This window comes from Tiliqua scincoides, chromosome 4 (assembly GCF_035046505.1).
Source record: "Tiliqua scincoides isolate rTilSci1 chromosome 4, rTilSci1.hap2, whole genome shotgun sequence".
In the NCBI taxonomy this organism is placed as follows: domain Eukaryota; kingdom Metazoa; phylum Chordata; class Lepidosauria; order Squamata; family Scincidae; genus Tiliqua; species Tiliqua scincoides.
The window spans coordinates 21162531-21177447 of NC_089824.1; the positions used below are offsets into that span (position 1 = coordinate 21162531).

Sequence of the window (14917 nt, forward strand, 5' to 3'; positions counted from 1 at the left end):
GCTCCCCCCCTATCAAGCTTGTTGCCCGGTGAAATTGCTACCCCTGCATCCCCTTAGCTACTCCACTATCTGGCATTGCCAGGCAGGATAGGGAAAGACTGACAGCTGTCAGATAGATAGTACTAACAACCCAATCCTATGCATGTCTACTCAGAAGTAAGTCCCATTAGAGTTAATGGGGCTTACTCCCAGGAAAGTGTGGATAGGATTGGGCTGTGTGTCAGGTGGATCAGTGGTCTCTCTTAGTGGAAAACAGCTTCATATATATCATCATTCTGGGATCCATTTGGCTATAATTACAAATGACTGTGTTATACATTATTCCCCTTTAAATTAGTTCTTTCCAGATGTCCATAAAATGCATCTGCTATACATACACAAAACACACACACACACACACACACACACACACACACACACACACACACACACACACACGTAAGGGTTACATTCCTTTGGAAGGCAGACTGCACTTGGCCTGTCAGTGGGCAGGCTACAGATGTAATGCATACTTAATAATTCACAGTAATTGTTTTCAGTATTTTATTGCTTCCGCTGGGCAGGAACCTGGTGCTTCTGCAAATAAGTCAGACATTTTTTTTTCCAGCATTCATACTACATCTGCCTTCATTTCACTTTTGGAAATGGGAATATATAAACCATGGCACAAGATACAGCTCTTCTGTGGAAGCTAAGATGTTTGGCTGTGTAAGCTCTCTGAGTAGGAGACCAAGATGCAAGGGTAGGAGACCAAGATGCAAGGGACAGAACTTCATGCAAAACACGTGTTCTGCCGATAAGCTTCTGACAATGAGTTTCAGCCATTACTTCAGGGTAATGTTCTCTGAACTCTAAAAAGCAGAATGTAAGTTACAGTCCCTGCTCAGTGATAAAGCAGCATCAGTTATGCTGCATTCTGTGGGGATTTTTTTTTGGCTGCTGGGGGTCTTCTCCAGGTAAGGGGACATTTGTTCCTTGCCCCTGGGTAAGCCCCAGCAGTTGCTAGGGGTCAACTTGGACCTGTGCCTGCAATATCACTGGTGCAAGTCTGAGTTGATCCGTGCAGGTGGATCGGGCCCAGGAAGGGGTTTTGGATATGACAAGGAGGTTGTTTAAGCAGGTTGTAAGACATGCCGAGTGGGCTACATTCGGTTTGGTTGGTCACAGGGTATTCAGTCCTGGACTAACTTCATTCACTTCCGCTGTGGCCTTTTGGAATATTTTATTTCATGCACTTAAATTTGATGAGGAACAAAGAAGTGCTGATTCACCTGATGAAGTGTGAGGCTTCCCACATGACTGTACAACCTCAGTTTACACAGGCCAACTCATTTAGCAGAAAGGATCCTCCCATGTGAAAATTGTACCCAGTGTTACATTATCTCACTTTCTCCTTAAGTACAACCCAAACTCTGGACTCCATCCTCATGACCCAAGTTAAATATTATTGCAAATCTGTGTTAGAGTCCGACTGGGAAGGTTTCTAGAACCCTGTTTTTAAACCAGTCATCAATGCCTGACCAGAGCCGTAATTCCTTGGTCAGCTTTCAACAGACAACACATACTCCATATCAATTCTTACCGCCTTTGACTGTTTCAGTCAAATTTCAATAGGTCATCTTTAAAGACTTCATAGCAAGATGTTGGCTGTGGAAAGTGGAAGTCATTGGAGATCAGAGAAAAACATTTTCAAGAATCAATGAAATATGTCTATTGGAACCGAACATGTTAAATAAAACCATAAACCTTGTAGTGATATATGTTAGAGGTTCTCTGCTGCACAACCCTACTATAGATCCGGCTAATGCATAACTAAATTTAGATCCAGCAGTAGTTATGATTCTGCTTATGAAACTACTTAGCTAATGGTTCTCTAAGGTTGGCCAGCCATGAAGCCCAGATGTAATTTCATAAAAAGCTGCATGTTATAACTGCAGAGCCCTTTGTTGGAGCACTTCTGACATGTTTTCTACGGTGAATAGTCCAGACAGAAATACAGCTATTGTATCAAATAGCCTTTTTGGCATATTTGACTCACAACCATTGCTTAATTTCTAGACATGGGCACTGTTTGTGACGTACACTTTTGTCACTTGGACAGTAGTCAGCATCAACCTTCCTGATTTGTCTTCCAGAAGTGTAAGAGGGATACATTCTGCTACTTTGCTCTTTCATATTGTCTGCCGGAAGATTTCAAGTCCGTTGTAAACATTAATGATCCCGTAGGATTCAGAACTTTTAAAATGTAGCCACAAAATTTTGCCTCTGCTAAGTGGGCAAAGAGGCACCTTTTAAGTGGCATCCTCTTATATTTAGCAGGGGGAGAGCAACTGTCCCTCTTCAGTCCAGCATGGTGTCTTTTCCGCTGGCTGTTGTTGGTGCCTCTTCTGTGTCTTTTTTCAAAGTCCGTTAAGCCCTTTGGGGATAGGGAATCATTAATTGATTGATATTGCTATGTAAATCAATTTGTGAACTATTTTTTATTTAGAACCCGCACTCATGCACACCCCTGTCATCATCATCATCATGGTGGTTCTGGAACAGCGTCTAGTGTGGCTGATCCCATGTTGTGCCGACGCCGTATGGCGAAGTTGGAGTGGCCTCTCCAGTGCGTGAAGCCTGGGTAAAGAAGGTATGGAGGATAGGCTGTTACCCATGCAGCAAATTCCACCTCTCCACATCGCTGAAATGGTCCAATGGAAAGGCAGAGGCCAATACGGTTGGTTCCAGCGGCGTCGCAGGAGTTGCCAGAACGTGACTGCGTTCAGCCATGAACTGCCTCAGGGACTCCAGCTCCGGATTTTGCCTCGAGGTTGACTCCTGAAGCCTTTTCCATAACTGGATGTAGCCACAAGGCAGTGGAGGTTTGGGATCAGAGTTTTCCTTCTCTTAGATGAGCTGCCTTCCCAGGCTGGCGAGTCTCATCTACCCGGCAAATGATGCCATTAATTAGTTGCATCCTTTGACTCGGAGGTTCTCACACAGTGCATCATACTAGTGATACTGACTGCTACAGTTCACCATAATGGAGAAGGGAGCTGGCCAAAAGGCAGAAGTCAAACTATTTTATCTATATACAGTGGGACAGAGCACTGGCTTTCAAACTGCATCCTGAGGGGCCCTGAGGGTTTCTTTGAATCTTACTGGAGATTCTTCCATGAAAATATGTGAAGTGGTAATGAGTGATTGGGGCTAAGGAATGAGGTCTTAGACATCACTGTGATTGAAAGATAGAATCAACATTCCTTAAACCAATCAGATCAGTAAGAAGGGAAATGCTCATTCTGGGTCACCTCAAGACAAAAGCTCAAGTCTTCTTCCATAGCACATTGAACATATATAACCTTTTGTCTAGTAATTCCTGTTAAGTCTTCTGAAACCCCATTCTGTCAACTACAATATCTATTTTACTGAAGGCTGTGCATCTCCTGGCTTGTCACCAGTTGCCATCATCACTTTCTTCTTGCATCTACAGTCTTTATGCTTGCAGAACTTAAAAGATACGGAAGAATCCGTAAGTAGTTTGCTTTTGCTAGATCACCTGAGATAATATCCTTCGTTCTTCTAAAAAGTATGACCTATATAAAACTCTCCACTGACTGTTAAAATAGCCCTTTCTTGCTAGGGTGATGGGTTGACTGTTATAGACGTCATAATGTATATTGGATGAAGAATTTGTTTTATTTTTTAGAATGTTGGATTAAGATCCAGGTTCTATCCATCCTTCCCCCTCCCCGCCAATGCTGCAGTGCCATAAAGGCCACTTTATGCCATAAAGGGGGGCAGTCATGGAGACCTCCTCTGGGTAAGGGAACATTTGTTCCCAGCTGTAGGCTTCCACAGCACAGAGGGGTCTACTCAGACTTGCACGAGTGAATTCACTGGCCATGTCTGCATGGACACTGGCCGTGTCTGCATCAGGTCTGGGAGAGGGGCTAGGATTCCGCAGACACTGCTGCTACCAAACCTGCCCCCCTTCGCGGACCCAATCCACCCTGCCCCACCCCTGTCACTGCCTCATTCTGCCCAGTTATATTTGTCCTGTATTCCTTATATACTTCATGACAAGATTTTGCCACAGACCCTTCCAGCCTAAGCACAGCTAAGCATATGTGCGCCCTCCTTGCTTTGTGGGCACACACACTACAGCTGTTTGGCCGTTATACAGAATGGGAGGCCAACAGGAGCATGCCTCTCCTTTCTCCATTTCAACTTTTTCGTAATTACAGAATTTACATAAAATCTTTGCTGACCACTAAACAGATCCCTCCAGGAACACATGGCTGCACTGGTGTCTTTTTAAATTTTTTTTAAAAAAAAATATATCTTTCATAGCTCCGTTTAAGAAGTATGGGACACATGGACATTCTCAGAGTTCCAATTGAATTCTGGAACTTGGCCACCTTTCAAATTAATGTGGAAGTTTAATTGCAGCTTAATACAAGATGTAGCCAAGCCTCATGATGGCATGTCACAAATGCGCAGGCTGTGTTGGTGCCACCCTACAACTGCACTGCAGATGGGAGTGACTGCAGGCCCAGGGAGGGTCATGCAATCGGTATCGCTCATCTTGCTGCACTGGCACAACCTTCTCCCATATGCTGAAGTGCTGAACCAAACAAGCCTAGCAATGTTGCATCAATGAGAATTCTCGTAGCATGTGATCTCTTTCTTCCCCACTGTGCTTAACAGTGCAGAGTGCTCTAAGGAAAGGCTTTCAAGGAATACTTCTGCACAACCAGATGCTTCTGTCCCTTCCCACTTAGGTACACCAGCAATGGGAGGGAAGGAACAGCCTAATGGCAACTTACAAACTGGAACAATCAACCAAATCCTTTTTTGTATTCCATTATCTGCTGTAATGTAAGGCACAACCTCTTGTTGATGGTCTTTGGTCAGTTCCATCCATTACATTCCTGCCCAGGGAAGGGCAGGTGCTCAGACCAGAAGAAAAGTTAGAACACATCTTTCGGTTTCCAGGCAACAAAACAGTTTCCTCATTTTCTCCTTGCTATAAGATGTTAAACGCTGCAGGGGGGGGGGGGTTTGCCGTGAAGAGGCAGCAGAAGTTCAAGAGAAGAGTGTCAGATCATAGAAACACAAAGCAGAAATAACTGGGATTGGTTTATTCTTATTGGCCAGAGATCAGTTTCCCATAACTGGTAATTGAGACAAATCATTTACACGGTTTTGAAAAACCAGGATCTCACTCAGAATATGGCTTTCACACTGGAACTGTCCATAGTACCGGTTGGGTGGTTGTTGTTGTTAACCCAGGGTTAACATCAACAGCCACCCAATCGGTACTATGGACAGTTCCAGTGTAAAATCCACATTATAATATAGACTCAGTGGGCAATCATCCCAAATTAACTGGGCAATCATACCAATTAATACACAAGTACATTTCCTGCCTGAGTGATAAAGCAGTGGTTCTGATTGCTGGGACTATTTGAGATGGCATGTGGGCCTACCGAGATATCCTAATTTTCTTTAAACCTCTGCTGAGGAATAGGAAACAACTGTTTCGGTAAAGGTTTTCATGTGCCTAGATAAATACACAAAACTCTACTTTTGACCCATGGTCCCATTCCAAAGTGCAACACTTTTCATCTCCCAAACTATCCACATATTTTGGGTTTACTTGATGCATGACTGATAAAGGGAGCCTATGCACTAGCTAGGGCATGGAAAAGATAGGTACTCTCTCTCTCTCTCTCTCTCTCTCTCTCTCTCTCTCTGATTTGCAAATCAGTTGAACTGGCATTGATATATAGTTTAAATATCCAACAATTTAGACCCTTCCTTAGTAGAGAACATTTTCCAAATGTTTGCCTGGTGGTGCTATGCACTGACACCCTCTAAGTACAAGAAGAGCAGCATATATTTTGAAAACTTGTAGGCAATGAACATGTGCTCCTACATTCCTGAATTGCTGCCTACAATGGAATGTTCTTCCTTGCCTTGATGATCTTCCTGCCCCTTCCAGGTTCCACTGGAGGGGGAATAAGAACCTGAAAAGAGCCTTATTATTCTCTTAGTATGGAACGTGCACAGATTATGACAGAATGCTAAATGTCCACCTCGCTCCAGTGCCTGTGTAATACCAACCCTGTCACCAACCCCTGCTCTACTTATCCGCAGCAAAAGCATGGGTATCACACTAAGGATGCAATCCTAACCCCACTTTCCTGACAGTAAGCCCCACTGAAAAAAATAGAACTTGCTTCTGAGTAGATGTGGTTAGGACTGTGCCCTAATTCAGTTATAATGCCTGTGATTTGTGTGCAAAGGTCCACTCCCTGGCATCACTAGGCAAATGATGAAGTAGCTCCTGCCATTCAGAGTAGGCAATAATAGGATCAATAGTCTGGCTCAGTATAAGGAACTTCACACAGATTTCTGTCTTTAAAATATTGGTAAAATGCCAACTCTCACCTCATTCACTGGCTTTGATTGACGGCATGTGTGCATCCAGAAAAAGAATACCCTTTTTCCTGGAATGCTCCTAGGTTCATAGGGGAAGGCCAACCTGTGGACCACACCATCTGTGCTGGGAGAACCTGTAGCAATTTCTGACAGCTGGGACCCTTGGAAATTGCAACTCTGGGTTGTAATAGTCAAAGACATTACACAACATTTCCATCACAGCAATTAGAGCCTGTTCCCATAGGATGTGGGTGTAGGTGTAAATGGAAGGTAATAAAGCAAAAGTAGCTGAGACGCTTGAATATTATGAAAATTAAAAGCAGCTATGATGGATGGCAGACTGATTGATAGGTAGGGCAACCGACTGCTTTGTTACACAACAGTCACACAATACGTCCATCTGAGCTGATACTTTTTTGATTTCAAGCAGAAAGAATGCAGAAAATTCAGAGCAGATAAAGAAGATACGGGATTTGTGACTCTGAAGTTTGCAAGTTGCCAACTAAGGGCCCAATCCAGAGCCCAGCATGCTAGCTTACTGCCGGCACGCACTTACCACAGGCCCAGCACCGGAGCTAGCCCAGCACGAGCTTGTGTTCTGCCGCCCAGTACTCAACTGGACCTCCGGGCAGCAGGGAGGTGAGTGGAGGTGGGGGGAGGTGGGGAAGGGCTTGGGGAGGAGGCATGGTGGGGGGAGGGAGCAGGGCAGAGGGGGGCGGGACTGGCGAAGCTCCACCAGATCCTGAGCCCCGTGTTGGGCCATGTGGCCTGACAAGGGACTCCTTGATTTTGTGCTGGCTCAAGATCTGCTGGAGAATCAAGTAGCCCCATTGTGGGGCTACTTCTCTTCCCCTAAGGAGCCACCGTGGGCTGCCCAGCACACAGTGGATGCCACGGTAGCCATTCTGGTACCATGGCACCTCTTGCACTGGGCAGCTCAGGATTGGGCTGTTATTGTGTTGTTGAGCAGCACTAAATAATGCTTTTTAACTGTCAGTGCAATCCAGTACATGCCTACTCAGAAGTAAGCTCCACTGAGTTTAATGGAACTTACTCCTGGGAAAATGTTTATAGAATTGCAGCCTATGCTTCTTTTCATCAATGCTACAGTTCCCATTGGTTGTGCCTTGATGGATCTAATTCTTCAGTGTCCGTCTTTCTATTCCAACAGTCTCTTAAAATGGCAGAACTGGATGGAATTGGGAGGTTTAAAAGTAAGCTTGAAAACAATTGACAGCAATCAGCTGTGGCCACCAAGGCTAATAAGCTACCTTCCTGAACTGTGCCATTTCAAACGGAGGGAGAGGAATAACATTTTTGGATGATCTCTCCTGTGTCAGAATCATCAGAGAAAAATATTCTCATTTGGAACTCTTGCTAATGTTCTGGCACAGCCACCCAATGCAGCCTGCCAGGTTCTGTCCCAAACCTGTCGCTAGCTTCTCTCCTGCTGCTGCTATACTCAGGTAACCAGGATTTTTGAACAGAGGTGGGAGCTCTGCCTATATTACCCATTTCAGCACTCTCTTGATTCATTATTTAAATGTGAGTTTGCTGCCTTTCTTCCCATAAGCAACTCACAGTCCTAGGACTAAGGAATACAATTAAATATCAGCAATACAAAAATACAAAAAGCAAACAAAAAAATGCACCCTAATAGTCAACTGCCTTATTAATAAATGCCTGCTGATTTCCCCACATCAGCCAGAAGTCACACAATTACAGTTCAACCTCGTTCGCTCAAAGTCATGACACCAAAGTACACAACACTGAAAAGATTGGAATTGGGAGAGGGGGCAACTGGGCTTCTATGGGGATGGCACCCCCCCCAATGTCAGTGCCACTACTCCTAGTGGCTGCCTTCCTGCTTGATGATTGACAGCTGAATGCGTAAACTGACTCCATCTGTGAGCATGGCATTTATGCGACTGTGAACTTGCGATGGCGTTGTTTGATGCAGGATGGCCGTTCTACACATGCGAGTCATCGTTCAAGCAGTCATGGGTGTCTCCAACTCATAAAGACAGAAAAAGATGGTAAAATCAGGGGGGGGTGGACCCTGCTCTTGAACAAATGCCACTTCCTCCTTTCCTCCTTGCTTGATTCATTTTGCTCCCCAAGCAGCTTTATTTGTGGTTGCAGAGATAGCTATGTGTTGCTATGCATTCTTCTCACCACCTACACACCTGACATCCTCAGCAGAACAAATTTATGCCTTTTGAAACAAGCACAAAATGGTCCGTGAACATTTTACTATTTGCGACCCCCAGACAATATGCCCACTTGTTACACTGGGCTGTAGGGAGGGCCCCCTTGCACAAGATCATATAGAACAGTGATTTTCAACCTTTTTTTATCTCACAGCACACTGATAAGGTACTAAAAATGGTCAAGACACACCACAAGGTTTTTGACAATTGACAAGGCACACCATGCTGCCAGTGGGAGCTCACATCTCCCATTGGCCCTATTAATAAATGATCTTCCACTAAATTCCTGTGGCACACCTGTGGACCACTCGCAGCACACCAGTGTGCCATGGCACAGTGGTTGAAAATGGCTGATATAGAAAGTCCCAGGTCTGGTCCCCACCATCTCCAATTGAAGGATAAGGTGATGGAAAAGACTTTTGAAGATCTGCTGATGGGGATGGATAGAGAGACCGACAGTTCAAGTCAGTATAAGGGACTCTCATATGGCTCTGGGTTAGTTAGGGAGTTGTTAACCCAGAGGGACTAACTGAAAATAATACTTTGCTGTTGTACCTTCTATTGTTTAAAATCACCCTTCTCCCATACCCAATAACTATCAAGTCCTCCTCATTGTGATGGACATTGCCCAACAACAACAACAACAACAGTATTTATATACCGCTTTTCAACAAAAAGTTCACAAAGCGGTTTACAGAGAAAATCAAATATCTAATGGCTCCCTGTCCCAAAAGGGCTCACAATCTAAAAAGATGCAACACCAGCAGACAGCCACTAGAAAAGGCACTGCTGGGGTGAGGTGGGCCAGTTACTCTCCCCCTGCTAAATAAAAGAGGAGCACCCACTTGAAAAAGTGCCTCTTAACCGGTTAGCAGGGGTTTGTTTGCTTGGCCTTAGACAAGTGTCAGAATTTTGCCAAAAGCCCAGCATCACAGGCCCAGACGCCTCAACCTTACTATGATCTATTTTGGCCACAATCAGAACATGGCCACGTGCATGAAAGTGGAGAAAGCAATATATAGTATGTAAAGAAGAAGCAGCATCAAGTTTCTGAAAAGGTGGCTGGGTAGAATGGCTGCCTCCCTCTGTAAGTTATACCCCAAGCAAACACTCTCCCTTGGAAATTGCTGTCCCTTTTTTGTTCCTGTTCTTGTCTCTTGAGGATGCTACATTAGCATTTTGTTTCTGGGTTGCCAATGTTGATGCTATATAGGGAATCTCAACCCCAAATCTCTGGAAATCAAACCTCTGGCAATACAACAATCATACGGTAAACAATCGTCGTACATGCAAGCAGTGAACAAAAGGCATCATGCAGTGTGCATCCTATTTCACACACTGCCATGGTATATTTTGAATGGTTGGTAACTTTTTCTTTATGCGGCTGTGGCACAAATCCTAACCAACTTTCCTGCACTGACACAGCTGCGCCAATAGGGCATGTGCTGCTTCCTGCAGTTGGGTGGCAATCACAGAAGTGTCCTCCAGGTAAGGGAATTTTTGTTCTCTTACCTCGGAGCTGTATTGCCCTTACCTCGGTGCTGGAAAGTTGGTTAGGATTGCACCAATGATACTTTCTAATATTTCCCCAAGCAAAAGACAAATTGCCCTTGGCTTTTAAATCAGTGGAGGACAGACTAATGCATGGTAGACGAACAGCCAGGAAGCCCTTCAATGATATGTAATAGTGGAGTCTTGTAAGTGGTCTTCTGTTTAAGAAGGGGATGTTATGACCCTGTTAAGTCAGCGAGGCCAAGAGATATGATTGGCGCAATCCATGCCTAATTACTTCTGCTTCTGATGAAAGATGAGTGACTCCTGTTTGAAACTGTCAAATGGGCTTAGAGACTAAGGGCACAATCCTAACCCCTTATGTCAGTGCTTTCCAGCACTGGCATAGCAGTGCCAATGGGACGTGTGCTGCATCCTGCAGTTGGGTGTCACTCATGGAGGCCTCCTCAAAGTAAGGGAATGTTTGTTCCCTTACCTCAGAGCTGCATTGCCCTTATGTCAGTGCTGGAAAGCACAGACATAAGGGGTTAGGATTGCGCCCTGAATGTGTATGTCACTGGTATATTCGCTGTTGGCCTTTTTGTCCTGTGCTGATAATTGTCATAGGTATTTTGAGTTATTAGAGGAAAACAAATTCTGCTTTTCCACCATTTAACCTCCAATGGGCCCAAGTGTTGGTCTTCGGATCTTGCTGAATCTTGTCGTGGTTGAGATCACCAGCCTCTGTCTCTCCTTCCAGACACAGAGGGTTTTGCCTTGAACTCCTCTCTCATTCTAAAGATTGTGCTTGTGCCTGGTTACAGTGGCGTAGCCAGAGCGGGCGCAAAGCACTAAGTTTTGCAGGCGCCTGAATGCATCGTGCAAATGGTCCCCCCTTCCCTTCAGAGCCTTCGTTTTGCTCCCACCACCCAGAATGGCTTCAAGTAGCCCCCACTCTGGTTATGCCACTGCTGATTATTTGCCAAAGTATCGAAAGCACTCCGCACATGACCCAAGGACACCTCTTTTTTGGGGTGATGTCGTTCAATGCATCAGGGCCAAACCCTTGCACTGAAAGTCTCTTTTAAGGCTAAATCTGGGTTGGAGCCTCTGGGAGCCTGCTCTGAACTTTTGTGGCAGGACTAATTCAACCTCTCCTGGGCCACAAGACTACATCTCCCAGCATGCATTGGCAAAAGACTCCGCCCAGCCGGCACATCCCCAGTCCTGTGTCGCTACCCGCCCCTCTCCTGCAGGAGGCAGCAAGACAGAAGCGCGTGGAGGGCTGCAAGTGCTTGTTTGGGAGACTTTGCTGGACCAACCTGGGGCTTGCAGAGATGCCTTGCCTGCCTGATGGATGCAAAGGGATGAGAAAGGTAAGAGGCAATCAGAGTCTGTATAGGCTTTATAAGGCTTTATAAGACCAGTGTTTGTGTCTGTCTGTGTGTCCTTTGCAAATAATTCCCCCAGGAAGAAAAGAAGACTGCTTTGCACTTAGCAACTGAGTAGCACTAGAATTCCAAAGGCAACATTGCATGAGAAAATGCATATAAAGCTACATATTCTGCATGTGTTTCTAAAAGTCTCTGCTGCCAAGTGCTTTTGCTTAATGCTAACAGGGTTGTCTTTTCTTCTCCCCCCACCCCATAAGTTTGCTTGCTTGCTTGTATGTCATTAATTGCACGGGGGGGGGGGGATTGACATCCATTTCTTTGATTCCATCCGTCTTTGAGGCATAATTTCATTGCAAGCGTTTTTAATCAGCGCCAGAGATCTGCTTTCGGAAAGTGCTGCTTTTCCCTTCCTCCTGGGATTATCAGATTTCCACAAGAGAATAGAGATCCTGGATTACTGAGCTACAAGGGATTTGCGGGCTTCTTCCTAATTAGACTCTGTGTTTCCATTTGGGGCTTGCTCGAGGTTAGTTTGGCACTTTCAAATTTCTACTTCATGTCTTTGCTTTTAAAGGTGGTTGGGGGGGGGGAAAGACTGTGAATATTTATGCCTGACTTTTTTTTCTGATGGATTATTTCCATAATTGAATAGTGGTGTCAAAGGTTGATTAGAGTTCCTAATAGATTTGAGATGGGTAAGAGGATTTCAGCTTTAAGTGCTTGATTAAAACAATCGCATTTGTTGTCTTCTTCCCCCCCCCCCGACGCACGTGCGCACATGTGGGTGCGCACACAGAGGAATAAAATCAGAATAATGACCAGCGTCTACATTATGTTTCTGCTACATTTCCCTTTTGTCTAATAACTATCAGGATGATGAAATGGGTTCTCTCCTCACCCCCGCCTTCTTTTGCATTTGCAGATTGAAACAGAATGCATGTCCCGGGAAATCTGTTTAATTGGGTAGCGGCTGAAGCAGAATCCTGGCTAAACAGGTACTGAATGGAAGACTGCTTCAGTTGCTCAAGCACTCCTTCAGGTGTCGGCTGTTACTACTGCTGAATGATGAGACTGTGATTCATAAAGGTTGATGAAGCATGTTCCAGTGGGGCTCCAATGGCTTGCGTGGAGCTTCTGAACCTTACCAAGGAGGATGGGCAGACAGATCAGTGCCACAATGTGGACTGGCACTTGCATGCTCCCCTATGTCAGGGGCAGCCCAGTGAAAGTGAGGAAAGGACTAGGACATTAGTTGAGTGCTGTGAGAGGTGCTGCAAAATGACACAGAGGGCAGCAATGGCCGTTCCTAGTCAGACTCTTCTTTCACCCCTGTCCCCAGAATGTACGACAGCAGGTGAGGTCATCTATCATCCCAGCCTTTCCAAGGAAGACAAGGAAGCAGCCCCAAAGACATCTTGCTGCTGTGAGTCGGAGACGTCATTCACTTGTGTGGATGAAAATGTCAACAATCTTGACCATGCAGGAAGTCTTGCTCATAGAAGCTGTTGCCAAGACCAGGGCCTCCTTCCCCATCTCAACCCTTGCGAAGAGGCGGCCTCGGAATGGCCCTATGATCCCCCCTCCTTGGTTTCTGAAGAAGATGATGATGCCAGTTCAGAAACTGCCGGAGGCAAGTCTGTAGACTACGGCTTCATCAGTGCCATTTTGTTCTTGGTCAGTGGCATTTTGCTAGTGATTGTTTCCTATGTGGTACCCAGAGATGTGACTGTGGACCCCAGCACAGTGGCAGCCAGGGAGATGGAGCGGCTGGAGAATGAGAGCGCAAAGATCGGGGCTCACCTGGATAGGTGTGTGATTGCGGGGCTCTGTCTCTTAACGCTGGGGGGTGTAGTGCTATCCAGTTTGCTCATGATATCCATGTGGAAAGGAGAGCTGTATCGGAGGCACAGGTTTGCATCCTCCAGGGAATCGGCCAAGCTGTACGGCTCCTTCAATTTCCGAATGAAGTCTTCTGCCAATGATACTATGGAGTTATCCTTAGTTGAAGAGGATGTTCTGGCCATAGAGAGTTAGGTTGCTTGTGATGTTCTAAAACAAATCCAAATGGAATGTGATTTTTTTCATTAAACAAATGAAGCTTTAAGGTAGCCTGCAGCACTTGAGAAGGAGCGTAGTTTCCTAACATGTGGAAACAGAATGTGTGCATTATATAGGCAGGTATTCCTGGGTGAAAAGACTAAATGCTCTGAATCAATTGTACCCTGGTTTGGTTTGAGACTGACTCAGAATGACTATATCAGTGTTCGTGAAAATCTTCTGTGGCAGAAATCCTAAGCATATTTACATGGAAGTCTGTTTCATCAAAGCCTGTGCCTCTTAACTAGTTCACTCATTATCTGGTGGCTTCAAAACTGAGTGATGAAATGGGCTCTTCCCGGCAGAATGTCCATAGTGCCTCCCATCTGAGGAATGCTTTCCCGCGAGTGAGTTCATGCACTTCAGCTGTGATTCATGGGATGCACCGTAATCCACGTGAACATGCATGTGTGAACCAGGGCTCAATGACCTGGAAACCGAACATATGAAGGGACTACTGAAAAGCACTGGGTTTGAGGCAAAATGAAAAGTTCCATCTGGGGTGCCTTATCCGTTTGGTCCATTCACACAGGCGCATGGCAGCATGATGTTGCCATCATCAAGCGGTGTACAATGCACATGTGAACAAGTTCCAAATGCTTGGCACCTTGCTGTGTGAATTTATTTCATTGGAAAGCATGGCGTTTCAGATTGCGCGAGGCGATATAACGGTTCTGTCTGTTCTGTTGGATCTATGATCCCCAGTTTGCGCACACAAGTGATGAATGTGTGAACCAGCCCTTACTTTCAAGAAAATGTACTTAGGATTAGTCTGCATCTCACAGCTCAGTCCTCTCTACTACCACCACCCTATCAATGCCACAGTGCCAAAATGGCAACCCATTTTGTTCTATGGTAGGGGGCAGTTACAGAGGTGTCCTCTGGGAAAGGGAACATTTGTTCCCTTACGTTGGAGTAAGCCTCTGCAGTGTGGAGGAGTTTACTCAAACCTGCAATAGCTAAATGGCTGATGCAGGTGCATGTGGATCCATGCCATGGAATTACTTATGGGAAGGGGGATAAAATATCAGCAGCACCAACACTGCTGATCCTGCCCCCTCCTGGACCCGATGTGCCCATCTCATGCCCCCTCCATGCCCCATTTCACCCCTTCCCACCTAGAGCATCGGATAAGAGGATGGGCAGTAAGTGTAAGGTTGGGCTGTCAGTAAAGCTATGAATTTCCCCACTGAAAGCTGACACCCATAATAGTGTTTAGATATTCAGAATTATGCTAACTTTCTGCTTGTATGCTTAAATGCCCTGGGGCTTTTTTTGCCAAGCGCATTCCTCAGT

General features: G+C 45.4%; 1 protein-coding gene across 1 annotated transcript; it reads left to right on the top strand.

Annotated features, from left to right (window-relative positions):
- Positions 1–12640: 12640 nt before the first annotated feature.
- TMEM74 (transmembrane protein 74) lies at positions 12641–13558 on the top strand. Its single transcript, XM_066622886.1, has one exon. It carries the CDS (start codon positions 12641–12643, stop codon positions 13556–13558), a length of 918 nt encoding a protein of 305 aa, XP_066478983.1.
- The last annotated feature ends 1359 nt before the right edge of the window (positions 13559–14917 follow it).